Source organism: Podarcis gaigeae, assembly GCF_964106915.1.
Source record: "Podarcis gaigeae genome assembly, chromosome: 6".
Classification (NCBI taxonomy): domain Eukaryota; kingdom Metazoa; phylum Chordata; class Lepidosauria; order Squamata; family Lacertidae; genus Podarcis; species Podarcis gaigeae.
The window spans coordinates 45,255,447-45,269,881 of NC_139682.1; the positions used below are offsets into that span (position 1 = coordinate 45,255,447).

At 43.4% G+C, this 14,435-nt stretch overlaps 1 protein-coding gene across 2 annotated transcripts in view; it reads left to right on the plus strand.

Annotated features, from left to right (window-relative positions):
• The window catches only part of GRM4 (glutamate metabotropic receptor 4), a 287,327-nt gene that overhangs the window by 117,957 nt on the left and 154,935 nt on the right, over window positions 1-14,435 (plus strand). For both annotated transcript variants that reach the window (XM_083744949.1, XM_083744950.1), the window contains exon 3: window positions 4,370-4,586. In XM_083744949.1, the coding sequence (XP_083601075.1) occupies window positions 4,370-4,586 (217 nt within the window). The remainder of the gene's footprint in view (window positions 1-4,369; window positions 4,587-14,435) is intronic.

A 14,435-nucleotide genomic window follows, 5' to 3' on the forward strand; every position in this document is an offset into this window, starting at 1 on the left:
TGGTATATCATGTTTGATGGGTGGCATGAAGTTGTATTTAATATTAGACAGTATTTGATTATTGTAGTTCCAAAAATCTGAAGGGCACCAGTTTGAGAGAGACTGCCATAGATTATTTTCAAACAATCAGAAATTATTAATTAATTCTCTGCATCACCATTAAATGGGAAATCAAATTAATCTTATCCATTTCATAATAGTTTTATCCATTTTTAGCATAACTAATACATATGTTTGAAATTCACCAAATATTTGAAAAAAAGCACCAAATATTGCTTGTGCATTTTTCTCAAAGTTGAAAATGTAAGTGGCTTTGAGTTGTTGCTATCTCTCAATTATTTTGGAAGACTTTAACCGTCAAGTCTCATAACCTGTCAATTTTCAAATACTAATTGCAATTACTAATTGCATCGTTCAAATGCTGTCAGGTAAAAAATACTATTACATGTCAACTTCCATCAGTCCCAGCCAGCATGACCACTGATAAGGGATGGTGGGAGTTGTAATTCAGAACATCTGGAGGGGTACCAGAGCTGATTGGGTAGTCTTTGGCCATCACTCATAGCCAAGTAAGATTGTCTTCCATAAACACGGTTTTAACAGTGAGTCCATAAGTAACTGTGGAGGCCAATTCTGGATCCACACATCCTTCCACAGTGGGGCCATATGTTTCCAGGTGACAGTTGATCATGGTGACAGTTTGCTAAGCGTGTTTTCCACTTAGCGCATTTCTCCCTTTCGTCCTGAGTTTGAGCGTCTTCAAAGTCCATGACACCTTTGGTAAAGACTGTTCTCCAATTGGAGCGCTTGCAGGCCAGTGTTTCCCAGTTGTCGGTGTTGATTGGGTAGTATATATGTGCACACACATGGGGTTTCATCTTACTGCTAACCAAGTAGATTTTTCTGAAATTGAGGCTAAATGAACACAGTTTCTCATTTTTGTGACAGCTTTTTCTTTGTGTCTCATGAACTACCAGACTGAGGGTTGATTAAGTTGGCCAAAAGCATGATGACTGGCCACATGACAAAATGACTGTCTGGTTACTCCATCACATGGCCAAGTGGATTTTCAGCTAACTGTAATTTGCTGCCAATGAGAAGTGATCTTTGAGGAGAGCTTCCCTGTGCCTTTAGCAACAGGCATCACAAGCTATTGGGGAAGCAGAGGGATGTATGAGTCAGCAATGTCCAGGCATGCAGCTGCTGACTTTCCAGGTACACCAAGGAGGTTCACTGATATCAGTGGCCAATGTGGTTGGGCAGCCATGCTCTTGCATGGTGTAACTCAGACACCCCTCTTCTTCCACTTTTTCTTTGCCATGCCTGCTGGTAAGCACTTAGGATCCTCTCTCTGTACACCACTGCTCTTTCAACCCTCCTTGCAAGCTGCCACAACTGCATACTGAACTCACTCGATGGTCAGGGTCAAATTTTGATAGTATTCAGAGAACCCCTTGACTGATGCCTAGCAACCTGACCTTCATGAAATGCAGGGAAGAGGTCAAAAAGTGAGCAGGAATGTTCTGGTAGAGGTGGGGAGAAGTTGCTTGCTATTCTCTCTCCCTTCAACAAGGACTGTTGCTGCCAAAGTGACTTGTTGATAGCTTCAGCTGCCATGTTTTATAAAAACATCTTTCTCTTCTCTCTCCCTATCCCTTGAGTTCCTGACTGCCCTTTTGAAGCCTGTCATAATTAGGCTCAAAGCGTGGGAGGAGACGAAGTTGGTGGGTGGTGACAGCTGCACCAATTAAGCAAAGATAAACCATGAAAGGAGGGGGGCGGGCAGGAGTTAAAGTAGCAGAGAGCTCTTCTGTCTGAGGTTTTGGCAGTCTGAAACCTGGGTCTTAGGAGCTCTTCAGATCTCCCTTCAGTGGCTGCTCCTGGGCCTGGAATCCATCTGGACCCTTTCCCGTCTTCCAACGTGTATCCTTTAGAGATGAGAGACCGAGGCTTTCTGTCTGTCTTCTTTTCTTCCTTCTTGGGGGATTCTCCAGCCTTCCTTTCATCTGCCATCCTCTGTAGTGGTGCCAAATTTCATGGGAGAAAATGCAGAATAGTGACGGCATTATTATTTTCTAGTGCTTCCCAGGCTCCTCTTCTGTGATCAGATCAAATGTGTTCTTTGGGGAGGAATGAAGGAGAAAGAATATCCTTTTAACGCTGGCTTTGCTGCTGTTCCCCGTCTTGTTAATCACAGCCGTCACCTTCTAGCAATGAACAAGAAACCTCTTGGGATGATTCAGAAGAAATTTGGAGCCAGGTGGACACTACTCCAAAGCCTGATTCTTCACCCTCTCTTTACCCATTATCATGCTACATACATCTTATTGCTGGTAGTGCTAAGAATCCAATAAACAGCCAGTGGAAACTGACTGGGGCTCTAGACTAAGATCTATGGGCTGAGGAGCTGAGTTCTATCTCCATTAGAAGGCTGTTCTGTTATGTCAATGTGAGCACATTTCCTTTCTTCTCTCTGATCTGGAGTTCCCATTTCAACCTCCCTTTGCAACATTCTGAGGCTTAAGGATGGAGAAGTGGCAGAGAAGACACTCATTCCCCACAGTTTGTCATAGAATGAATGCTGGCTGGTTGGCACTGGTGGGAGCTTCCTAGTCCCTGCAGGCGTTGTATAAGTATGAGAAGTCTCAAAGGTGCAGTGGGATGAAACGACTACCTGGTCCTCTCTCTCCAATTGGTGCTTGTTGGTATATTCTTGCAAACCTTAGTCTGCTCTTAAGGATTCAGAGGACACAAACAAGTACCAAGAGACTAGTGTGAGGCTGCAAAGCTTTTAAAAAATGTACAAGCCAGATTGCACACTACTAGGCTGCCTCTTTGAGGGTAAGAAAAAATGGAAGAGAACTGCCTGCTCCCTTTTTTCAAAAATAAGAAGCTGATGGACTTGGGAGTTTTAGTTTGCTTAATATTGATTATGAATTACTTCACCCACAATTAGTCCCTGCACCAATTTGTCTGCAATTTGGCAGATTCCATCCACTCTGGAGGGGCTCTTGTGCCTGTAAATCTCACCCCTTTGACCAAAAGCCAGAGGGTTATACAGTAGCTGTTTTTAGGTTCCTTATTATAGCAAATGGGAAACACAGAGCTTGGTTTTATCCAAAATAGCTCAGAACCTGGAGCACAGACTGAAGCAGAGGGAACCCAGAGTGACTCAGAAACAGATCTGATTTTTAAAAAAAGCATAAATATAGATCAAGTGTGAATCTTGGGTCCTGTGCATGCCCCTAGTTATTATTTCATCTATAACCCAAGTATGAATTACAAGCAGCACAATACACTAGCTACATTCAGGTGTTCTTTTAGATATCTTGAAATAAAATGTGGAGGGGGCACAGGTTTGCCCCTACCTCCAACATCACTGTTTTCTGTACTCCACTTTTCCTATATTGAGGCCAGAATGGAAATCATTCATGCTTTGGGCTGAATGAACTTCTAGGACTCCCCATGCATTGGAATCCAACACAATCAGGGCTTCTGATTGCAAGAAGATTCTTCATCCAAATATATGATCTTGCTGGTTGAAATGCAAAAGTTGGGAGGAGAGAGAGAGTAGCAATGGGGGATGCTGAGGGTGGGAGTGGCATAATGACGCATGCCATCTTCACATACTACATCAACATAGTTAAAACAGTGTCTGAATGAGGCCACTGTGGCCACACAGACTTAGATAGCTATAGGGGAGAAGTGACCATGCAACCAGAAGTATTCAAACAGTTTTGATGACCGTTGATCACCTGGCAAAATAGGCCATCCCATTTTAAAATAGAACAATGGCTTCCCTCTTCACTGGGTGATTGGTTGCTATAAAAATGTTTCAACATTTCTGGTTATGCTCTGCCCTTGTGTATGGATGTCTAGAAAAGTGTTCTGCATTGGCTCTTTGGTGGTTCCCAATAATGATTCAGACACTTTCTAATTTCTGGTGCTCATCCCTTGGGAAGGACTGCAGCTTAGAGGCACACCACATGCTTTGGATGCAGAAGTTCCCATATTCAGTCACTGACAGCTTCAAGTAAGGCTGGGAAGGACCTAGCCTGGAAGCCTGGAGAGCCACTGCCATTCAGTGTCAACAATACTGAGTTAGAAGGACCACATCCTATGTTCTTTCCAAAAGTTGTGACATGACTTAACCTGAATCCAGTAAGATACTGGGGACTGCTTGTCCCTAGCCCAGTTATTAATCTCTGAGTCTTTGCTTTCAAAGAACAACAAATGTTCTTCCCATGGGACAGTCCATTAGAGACCTGATGCTCAAATACTAGTATGGGGTTTATGGATTTCTAAAATGGATTATCCAGTTTGACATTGTGATATCTCTCTCTCTCTTTCTCTCTCCCCACCCTCACAGATTCCTCAGATAAGCTATGCTTCCACCGCCCCTGACCTGAGTGACAACAGCAGATATGACTTCTTTTCCCGCGTCGTCCCCTCAGACACCTACCAAGCCCAGGCCATGGTGGATATTGTCAAAGCATTCAAGTGGAATTATGTTTCGACCTTAGCCTCTGAAGGCAGCTATGGTGAGAGTGGAGTGGAGGCCTTCATCCAGAAATCCAGAGAGAATGGTAGGTAAACTGCTGTTCCTATAAAGAGATGATGTATGGGATAGAGATAATATACTGAACCATGGGGAAAGGATAGCTGCTCCTATTGCTGTGGAATGAGATATGGGCTACAGTGCTAAAAAAAACCATGGATAATAGGGTATCTTGAGTGTTGATGGATTTATCTTTTAACTTATATGTGAGTCTTGGAAGCCAGAAAAGATTGTTACAAATCTTCACTGTAGCACATCTATATATCTGTTGTGTTGAAGGTAACAGTTGAGTGAATAATGGGTCCCCATTGGCTACATTGTTTAGAAAGTGATAATCTCTGAAGGAGACAAGAAAGTTATTGCTATTGGTTGATGTTGCTGAAAATGTTCTTCAGGAGGTTCATTCTTCATGAAGTGCAAACAATGCTGTCAATGAGGCAGATGTGATGGTGATGACCAGCTTTCAAAGAATCATTTAGAAACTGAGTGTGTGCTGGATTTCATGCTACAATCCAGTTAGGAGAACATGTTGCCTTTAAATGTTTTAACTGTAGCAGCAGAAAAAGTGATTGCTATAAGGAGGTCACAGAGAAGGGATGTGGCTATGGAGAATTTTAATGTTTTATGTTCTTGTAAACTGTTTAGAGGTTTGTTTGTTTTTTTAAATCAAGCATTACATAAGTTTTGTTAAATAAATAAATGTGCATGAATTGTCCATGTCCAGTGAGAAGACTGTATATTTTGTGTTGCTAAGCGTTCAGAGTGCCAATATGTGGAAAGGCAGAAATACCTGTGGAAATAAAGAGGCATGTTTTGTACATCCTGAGCTTAGAGGCCATTTTTCTTTTACTACTGCTATACAGTGGTACCTCAGGTTACAAACACCTCGGGTTACAAACACTTCGAGTTACAGACTTAGCTAACCCGGAAGTAGTACCTTGGGTTAAGAACTTTACCTCAGGACGAGAACAGAAATCGCACGGCGGCGGCAGGGTGGCAGCAGGAGGCCCCATTAGCTAAAGTGGTACCTCAGGTTCAGAATGGTTTCAGGTTACTCCGGAACGAATTAAGTTTGTAACCAGAGGTACCACTGTATTACTGTGCAGCATACCATGAAGCAGCAAGACTAAGCTACAGTTATGCAAGTAGTAGTTAAGTGTCAGAATGGAAAGTGTGGGGACTGTCTGCTAAGGTCTACTCATTGATAAAGCTCCACCCATCACTTTGTCAGTGATGGTCCATTACAAATTACTGTACACACCCTGTTTCCAACCTTGGACAGTGAGGCTGTTTCATTCACAATCCTAGCCAACCAAGTGGGGATCCTAGTGCACACAACATAATCTATGAAGCAAAGTCCCAGCTCTTTCTTTCCTTTGATTGAATGAGAAGCTCAATGGAGAGAATAGTAACTGTTAAACAGAGTAAAGGTTCAAATCAAATGTGGCGCCTGTAAGATTGCCACCACATTTGTTCTATCTCTGTTCTTCTGCTTTTAACAGCAACCTGAGAAGCAGAAATAGAGAAGGTAACTCCCATCATCTCCACTTGCCAGAAAAAGCTTTGCTGTGTTTCAGACTGCTGTAAAATCACAGGAGCAAGGGCCAACAATACAAATAGTGGAAACTCAAGCTGTGATACAAACTTATGAGAAAGATGCTGAAATGCTAATTTCCTTAGCTGGAAGCAATCCTTGGTAGCTTGCTTTCAGCTTGGTGTACGTGTTGCTTGCCCTCCTCTCTCCATCTGCCAGACTTGCCAGTAGAGGTACATTTTCCAACCTGGAGCCAAAGCCTCTGTGTTTATGTGTTTATACAGCACATCAAGCTCATTGTAATTGCTTATTTTCAAGGACCACATAGTGTCCAAATGTTAGACATTGGTAATACCCTGCAGATATAATCCTGCTATAAATCTCGCCTAAGCCCTTTTAATTGCATAGCCTGGGCTGAATTCATTATTGCTACTGTTTGCAGAGGCATGGCAGTTTTCAGGGCATTGCAGAGAGACAGGGAAGGACTCTAGGATTTGGCCCAGACATCCTCTATAAGAAGGCGTGGGTTGCACAAAAAGTGCTTGCAGAAGGCAAAATGGTGCAGGCATTTTCCCCAAGTAAGGTGGAACAAACGTTCTCAAAGTGTGACTCAGTCCTTCGTAGGGAGCCATGGCAGTTGCCAGGGGAAGGTATGAGTGACACTACTCTGAATGTGTGACTTTGCTGAGCCAGGAAGCAGAATGGGCCATACCTTCTCTCCATATGCAATCAGCATAAAGCCTGACATCCATCTATTCCATTCATTGCAGGGACAGTAAGTGCTGGAAGACAAGGGAGTACCTAGCAGTTACAGCCAGATGGGTTCTTTTTATACATCTAGTTGCCACACACACACACACACACACACACACACACACACACACCTACCTCTCCTCATTTAAAAAACAACAAACCCAAAACACAAAAAATGTTTATACTGTGTCAAAAGTTAGTGTTACTGGGGAAGTCTTTGTTTTTAAATCACATATTGGGGTGCTCAATAGCTGTTTGCCTGGCACTGGAAGCTCCCTTCTGGCTACATTTGGGACTTTCTGAATTAATGTTGATGATAATGCTCACTGCTCTGAAAGCCAGGGACTCAAGTCTCACCATTCTTTGATTGAAAGTAGAGTCAACTTACCGTATTCCTAGAGACTAGGAGGGCTATAGGGAGGATATAATGGAGAAGAATACAATGCTTAACTGCGAGCATAGCAGTCCCTCTCTTAAGCAGGAATGGGCAGCCATGTTTTCTAGTAGGAATGTGGTCCTCATTCATTATCTCCAGTTCTCCAGACTTCCTAGAACTCTTGAAAACCTGTGCATGTGGACTTTCTTCTTATCCCAGCCACTGTGGGCTATTCAAAATGATGAGAGTGTAAAAGACTGCTGAGATGAGTTTTTGGTGGGTGTGATTACTTGCAGCACCGGTAGATGGCACTTCAGTCTTTGCTGCATAATTCCTATGATTTGCATTGTGGGATGAATAAGACTTGTTTCTGGGCATCTCAAGCAGCTTCTGCAATGCCAGCTTAATGTCATGGATGATAATTCAGTGGGAATCCCAAGCATATATTTGCTGGGACATAGGATGGCCACCTGATAATGGACAGAAACTTTGGCAGGCAAAAATTAACAGGTGAGACTTCTCCCACCATCCTGCCAGGGCAAGTTTTAGGTGGAGTTGACTTCTGCCTGTTTTGCAGGTACAGAATCTCTGTCTACAAAAAGTGGGTGTCTGCAGTGGGCAACACAGCCAGTGAGTCTTCCATGCCGTATGTTTGCTGGTCCCTCGATGTTCCCTCCCAGCTCACTATGTGTAAGATAAAAGAGAATCCTGCTTGACACAGCAGGCTGGGGGAGGAAGGTTGGTACAGAAACTGGCAGAGCGATGTGACAAGAGGTGCAGTGGCTGTATCCACTCTCACTGCTTTGAAATATTTAACAGTATAGGCAAGATTTCTGGGTGTCGATTTGGCAGCCCTAGGTGGACACTGTGTGCAACCTAAATTAGCCCATGACTGTCCCTTTATCCTCGGCTGCTCAGAGATATAGTTTCACTATTGCATACAGTTTTAGGAGGTGCGTGAAAATTCTGCTGCATCTACAGAAGCTTTCTGTTATGAAAGAGTCTTCTGGTTCTTTATGATGCCATGTGAAAGAACTCCTCACACCTCTTTAGGTTTAGGATATATCCAGATGGAAGGGGAACTGAATGTGCTCACCCAGCTACTGCAGCTGTCAGAACTATCAGAAGATGGAATCAGGATCCAAGATGACCTTAAAATGATTGGAGAACTGGCCCAAACTAACAAAATCAATTTCAATAGGAACAAATGTAAGGTTCTACATTTAGGCAGGAAGAACCAGATTCACCAATATAGGATGGAGGACACCTGGCTTGACAGCAGTATATCTAAAAAGGATCTAGGGGTCTTAGTAGACCACAAGCTTAACACGAGTCAACAGTGTGATGCAACAGCCGTGGAAAAATAATAATTAAAAAAACAACAACCCAATGCTATTCTAGGCTGCATCAACAAAAGCATAGTAAGAGGGAAGTAATAGTACCACTCCATTCTGCTTTGGTCAGACCCCACCTAGAGAACTGTGTCCAGTTCTGGGCACCAGAGTTTAAGAAGGGTATTGACAAGCTGGAACATATGCAACCAAGATGATTAAGGGTCTGGAAGCCAAGCCTTATGAAGAATGGTTGAGGGATTTGGGCATGCTTAGCCTAGAGAAGAGGAAACTGAGAGTAGTTATGATAGACATCTTCAAATATCTGAACAGTGGTCACATGGATGATGGAGCAAGCTTGTTTACTCTGCTCCAAAAGTCCACAAAGGACCCAATGAATTCAAATTACAAGAAAGGGGATTCCGAAACAAGAACTTTTTGGTGGTAAGGGCTACAGTGAAATGGACTACCTTTATTAGAGGTTTTTAAACAGAGGTTGGATGCCATCTGCCGGCATATTATAGTTGTGATTTCTGCATTGCAGAGAGTTGAACTAGATGAGCCTTGGGGTCCCATCTAACTCTACAATTCTGTGATTCTATGACACCCATGACTCATGGGGGGGGGGAAGGATGCTTTTCTTCTCTTTTCCCCTCTTTTTTTGTGGGTGGACATGTTGCACTGGGGAGAGGTGAGAGAGAGAGAGAGGAGAGGCACTCCTTTCTCTCTTTGGTGTGGGAGAAACATGAACTGGCCCTCTCCTAGGGTGGAGTAAAACACACAGAGGCCAAAATAGAGCTTATGAAAGTGATGTCCTTTTGGAGGTGCAAAATAAACAGCTGACAAATTACAGAAGTCCGCACCTGCAACTGTATGAAACTGGATTTTTCACCCATCTTTAATTTTAGGAAAAGAAAGGAAGAGAAAAAGGGAGACATATGGTAGGAAGGGAAGAGAAGAAAGAGAGAAGCCATTTCTCTCACTCTCCAAATTGAAAACTGAATTGAAAGGCTGTGCAATGCTGCTGACGTCCCCTTGCAGCCTAATCCTTCTGAAAGATTAAAGATGTCTTTGGCCATATATTGTATTGATTCATTCTCTGAAGTATAAATCATTCGTTCGCCAGCAGGCTGGCAACCAACCAGTGCTTACAGTTGAATGTTTAAGGATGAAAAGGGGAGGGGGCATGTATTTATCTCTGTATTTGTATGTATATTTGAGGATACTAGGGAGGTACAGATCCATAGTATTGCCTTCTCTGGGTTTGCTCAAGGCCAAGGTTTAAGAGGAGATGCTTTGCTGAAATGCCGAAGACCATAAGCAACCTTGTTCAAAAGTCCCCGTCCCCCCATATTTTTACACCCAAGTTCTGTCTCTCTCTTGCTGGTGGAAGTGTCACACACCCATGTAACTTCAAAGGTAAAGACAACCTGTAATTGCGAGAAGAGGCTTGCACCATATTACTGAAGATCATATGTTGTCATCCATGGCCACCAACAAGTGTTTTTTGTGAGTGAGACTGTGGTGCTAGCATGGATTGAAAGCACTTGGGGATGGCATGAGTGCAAGAAGCATTAAAAGCTGGCAGAGCGGATGGGTTTAATCATCTCCTTTCTCCCGATGGTATGATATACATCAACTTCTGAAAGAGAAATGAGGAGGTCAGGAATAATTGTGGGCAGGATTAGACAGCTATCGGGTATCAGCAAAACATTACCATCAACATGTGTCATTAAGTAACTGCTGTATATAGTGTTTTGGGAGTTCTGCGAAAACATATAATCAAGTTTTATGACTACCAGAAAATCAGCTGTCATAATTTTAAGAAGAAGTGATTCATTGAAGCTGTAGGCAGGGGCTCATCCAGGAACCTACCAGCCCTGACACCTAAAGCACTGGGACCTAGGTACTGATGCTTAGGGGATGGGTGGACTGAGCTGAAGAGGGCAGAAGGCAACTTTGTGCTCATTTCACGTGGGTAGCTATTTGTTGGATCTGGGCACAGCTTCCTCTTAGTCCCTGCTCCATCTCTTTCAGCCTTATCATACATTCAGTGTTCGTTTAGGGTACTCTCAAGTTGAGGTGGGCTATCTCAGTGCTGGGCTATGGGCAACAATCTGGAGTGAGTCAGGACCTGGGAGCTGGAACTGAAGAGCCATCAGGATCTGAGGGCAAACCACAAATCAGAACCAAAGAGAAATCAGGATCAAGACTGCAGAGCAAGTCCAAACCAAACAGCAAGACCACCCTAGACCTTGTTGCACAAGCAAAATTCCACTGAGACAGGAAACTCTCTTTGCCCACCCTGCCTCACCCTGCCCCATGGAGTGCCGTTGTTGCCACTCCAGTCCCTCACATATTACTGCTGATACAAAATGGGCACATTTGGGTTTTGTGTTGATATACAAAGCCCTGAGCAACTTGGGCTCAGGATTCCTTAAGCCCTTATATCCCAGCCCAAACACCAATATCATTTGAAGGAGCACTGTTAGTTGTGTTACAGAAGCCCAACTGGCCTCAGGTGCAAGTTGGGCATTCAGTGTTGCCACTTCCATGCTGGGGACACCTTTTCCAGCAGAGATTTGGCAGGCATCCTCGCACTTGACTTTCAGGCATCTCTCAAAGGCATTTTTATGCTGACAGGCCTTTGCAACTATTTATTTTTTATTAAATTAAAATTAATTATTTTGATTTTGATTGGCCAGCCACCATAATAATGAAGGTTCTTTAGCAGTGATTTCTGCATTGCAAGGTGTTGAGCTAGATGACCCTTGGGGTCTCCTGCAACGCTACAATTTTATGATTATCTGTATTTTTAAAAGCGTCTTTTATGTTTTAACATTGTACACCCCTCTGATATTTCATGGTAAGGTGGTAAAGAAATACTTCTATAAATAAAAGCACAAATAAATATATACAACTCAGCACAACTCTGCAGGCCAAAGAGTGCACACCATTGGCTATTATGCATAGATAGATAGATGATAGATAGATAGATAGATAGATAGATAGATAGAGTGTTTTTTTCTGGGGGGACACATGGGGACGCATACCCCTAAACATTTTGTGAATTTTTGTACTTTGGCCCATTTACTGTATTTATTTTTTCCGATTTGAATGATAAAATGGTGATTTTCTTGAATCCAAATGAGAGTATCCCTAAACATATTTTTTTAAGAAAAAAAAGCACTGGATAGATAGATAGAGAGACAGCTAGACAGGTGTCTCAAAATATTTCATTTTTTCTCTTTAAAATAAATCTACTATTGTTAGGTTGCTGCTTGGTAAGATTTACCCAACGCATTTGCAGTTTTCAAGGAGACTTGAAACGAACTGGCTTTTTTTATTACAAACAACGTAGCTCAAGCCCCCCCCCTTTTTGTTCCCCATCACCAAGCTGGGTACTTTCCAGTAGAGAGGAGACGTTTATAAATACTAGCAGGTTTTAACGGAGTATAAAGTTGGCACCGTTGTTCGGCTCACCCAATTTAGTGGAATTATCCCTGAAGGCAGGTGCTTTAACTTGTCTGGAGACTTTGGATGGCCCAAAATTCCATGCTCAGCAAAACTTGGCAAGGATTTGTCAAGAATGAGAAAGCATTCTGCTGACTGTTGCTACAGGATGCTTAGAAGGGATTACCTTGCTGCGAAGCAGCGCTGGCAGTGAGCTGCAGGCAGTCCCAGCCTCCCCCTTAAGAGGCCACTGTGGAGCACAGTGCACTGCCATTGGCTATGTAAGACAGGCAGCAAGACATTCCACTCTTCAGCTCCATCTCTCAAGGCTCACAAACAGGGAGAAAATGGGAGCACTAGCTATTGTGAGGTCGATTAGGCAACCTCTGCTCTGCTAATTCAGGAGAGCTGGCTCTGGAAATGCTCACTACAGCATGCTCCACTCAATGTTGGATTGACAAACCCCACAGCTACTCAACTCCTTTTTTGTACAGTTGCTTTAGTGCTACTGACTGTGAGCATCTAACAAACCCAGTTCCACCCAGTCTCTCTCGTCAGGACATGCAGCAGGAAATGAGGGGCTGACTATCATGAGAGCTTTCCACCATTTTCGAGCTGCCTTTCTCCCCTTGGCTTTCTACTACACATAAGCCACCAAGAGAGCAATAGAGAGAGAGAGAAAGGAAGAAAAGAGTGTTTTCTGAGCCAACTCCAGCCCTGTGGTGCACAGGCTGCTGTCTATTACTAATTTAACTGTATCTGAATGGCACATTAAGTTCTGGTGAGATCTGTGGGACACTAGGCTATTTAGTTCTAGTCAAACTGTGTTATGGCCTTATAAATGGATAAAGGGAATAAAAACTTTGAGGTGACAAGCTTCTAATCAAAGGGCTATAAATAGGAACTGTGTTAATTCTAGGCTTCTTCTTTGCTACCACAGTTTTGAGAACTGGCTGTGCTTTTCATATAAGGTGAACCCATTTGGGACTCTCTGCTCTTCAGGATTTTAAGTTGACAAGCATTGCCTTTGTCAAGGCAGCTTCGTTTTGTGTGTGTGCCTGTGTCTGAATTTTAGAAAAAATGGGTGACGATAAGTCAGGATGAATTTCTATGACAAAGAGTGCTTTACTTCTGCATGCTTGGTTTGGTTTTGTACATCTGTGGACTGCATGGATAGGCGAGCCTGAAAGTGTGTTTATTTCTATGTACTGAACCTTTTCCTCCCTCTCCTGTCTCCCTATATACTTATGTGGAGAGTATGACTGTATACTTGTGTATATGATAGAACTGTACATAGTGTAGCTGGATATTTGTACAGATGTGTGTATGTGCTTTCTTCCTACACACATACATGCATATATGCATGTTTATAGGTATGTCTGCATGTAGCTTCCATAAGAACATAAGAATGTCAGCACTGACTGGCAGCAGTTATCCAGGGTTTCAAGCCCTACTTGGAAATGTTGAAGACTGAAGCTGGGACTTCCTGAATGCAAATTAGATGCTCTGCCTCTTCACTGTGGTCCTTCCTAATGGTGTTTAGACTAGTTCTTTGGATATAAATGTCAGTATTCATGTTTGAATTTTTAGTGATTGGTGTTGAAGAGAAGCTGGGGACCTGAGGGTGCTAAGGCAGGGCAGTGTTCCAGAATCAGAGGCAGAAGTGGAGGATGGAGAACAAGGGTGCCAAGAGGAAGATGACACAAGCTACTGAAGAAGGCAGGGTATCTCCCCCTCCTGCTGCAATCAGCTCCCCTCCCCCCCCCGGTTGTCCAGAACATGAAGAGGAATGAAGAGGGTGGAGCAAAGACAGACATGACAAAGGAGCCTCAGGTTGCTGGGGAAGGACCTGGGGCAGGAGTCTTAGAGAGCAGTGGGATGGCAGGGACCTTCAGTCATTGCAACTGCCTCATTGGGACAAGACCTACTGGCAAAAGTTGCTGTGATCAGGTGTTTTATTGCTGACCTGCTCCTGATTTCAGCTCTTGGCAGCTGCCATCCCTTCAGATGCTTGTAAATGCTGAGTATCAGCCACATCTGGATCACAGTGGTAATGTGATCTGTCTTGACAAAGAGACACGAGCAAAGGGATAGCAACCTATTCCTTGTCATGACTTTGAATTGTCCCTCATACAGATTTGCTACCTGCAATAGCAGTCCTCCCCTGCCCAGCTTGCACAGGTGAGTGCTGCTGGGTGTTCTGCTTTTCTGGGGCTGCACAAACACCTGCTCCGATGAGCACAAGTTGTATTCCCTCATTTTAACTCACTAGCCGAGACAGTGAAAGTGAGAATACTGAGTTTGCCTTATTGGTTCCACCAATCACCATTTTCTGATGCCATTTCTGGCTAGGAATATACCAGCCACAAAGAGAGTTAACCTTTTCTTAAAGGCAAAATCCCAACTGGAGCCCACTCATCTGATGGTGGT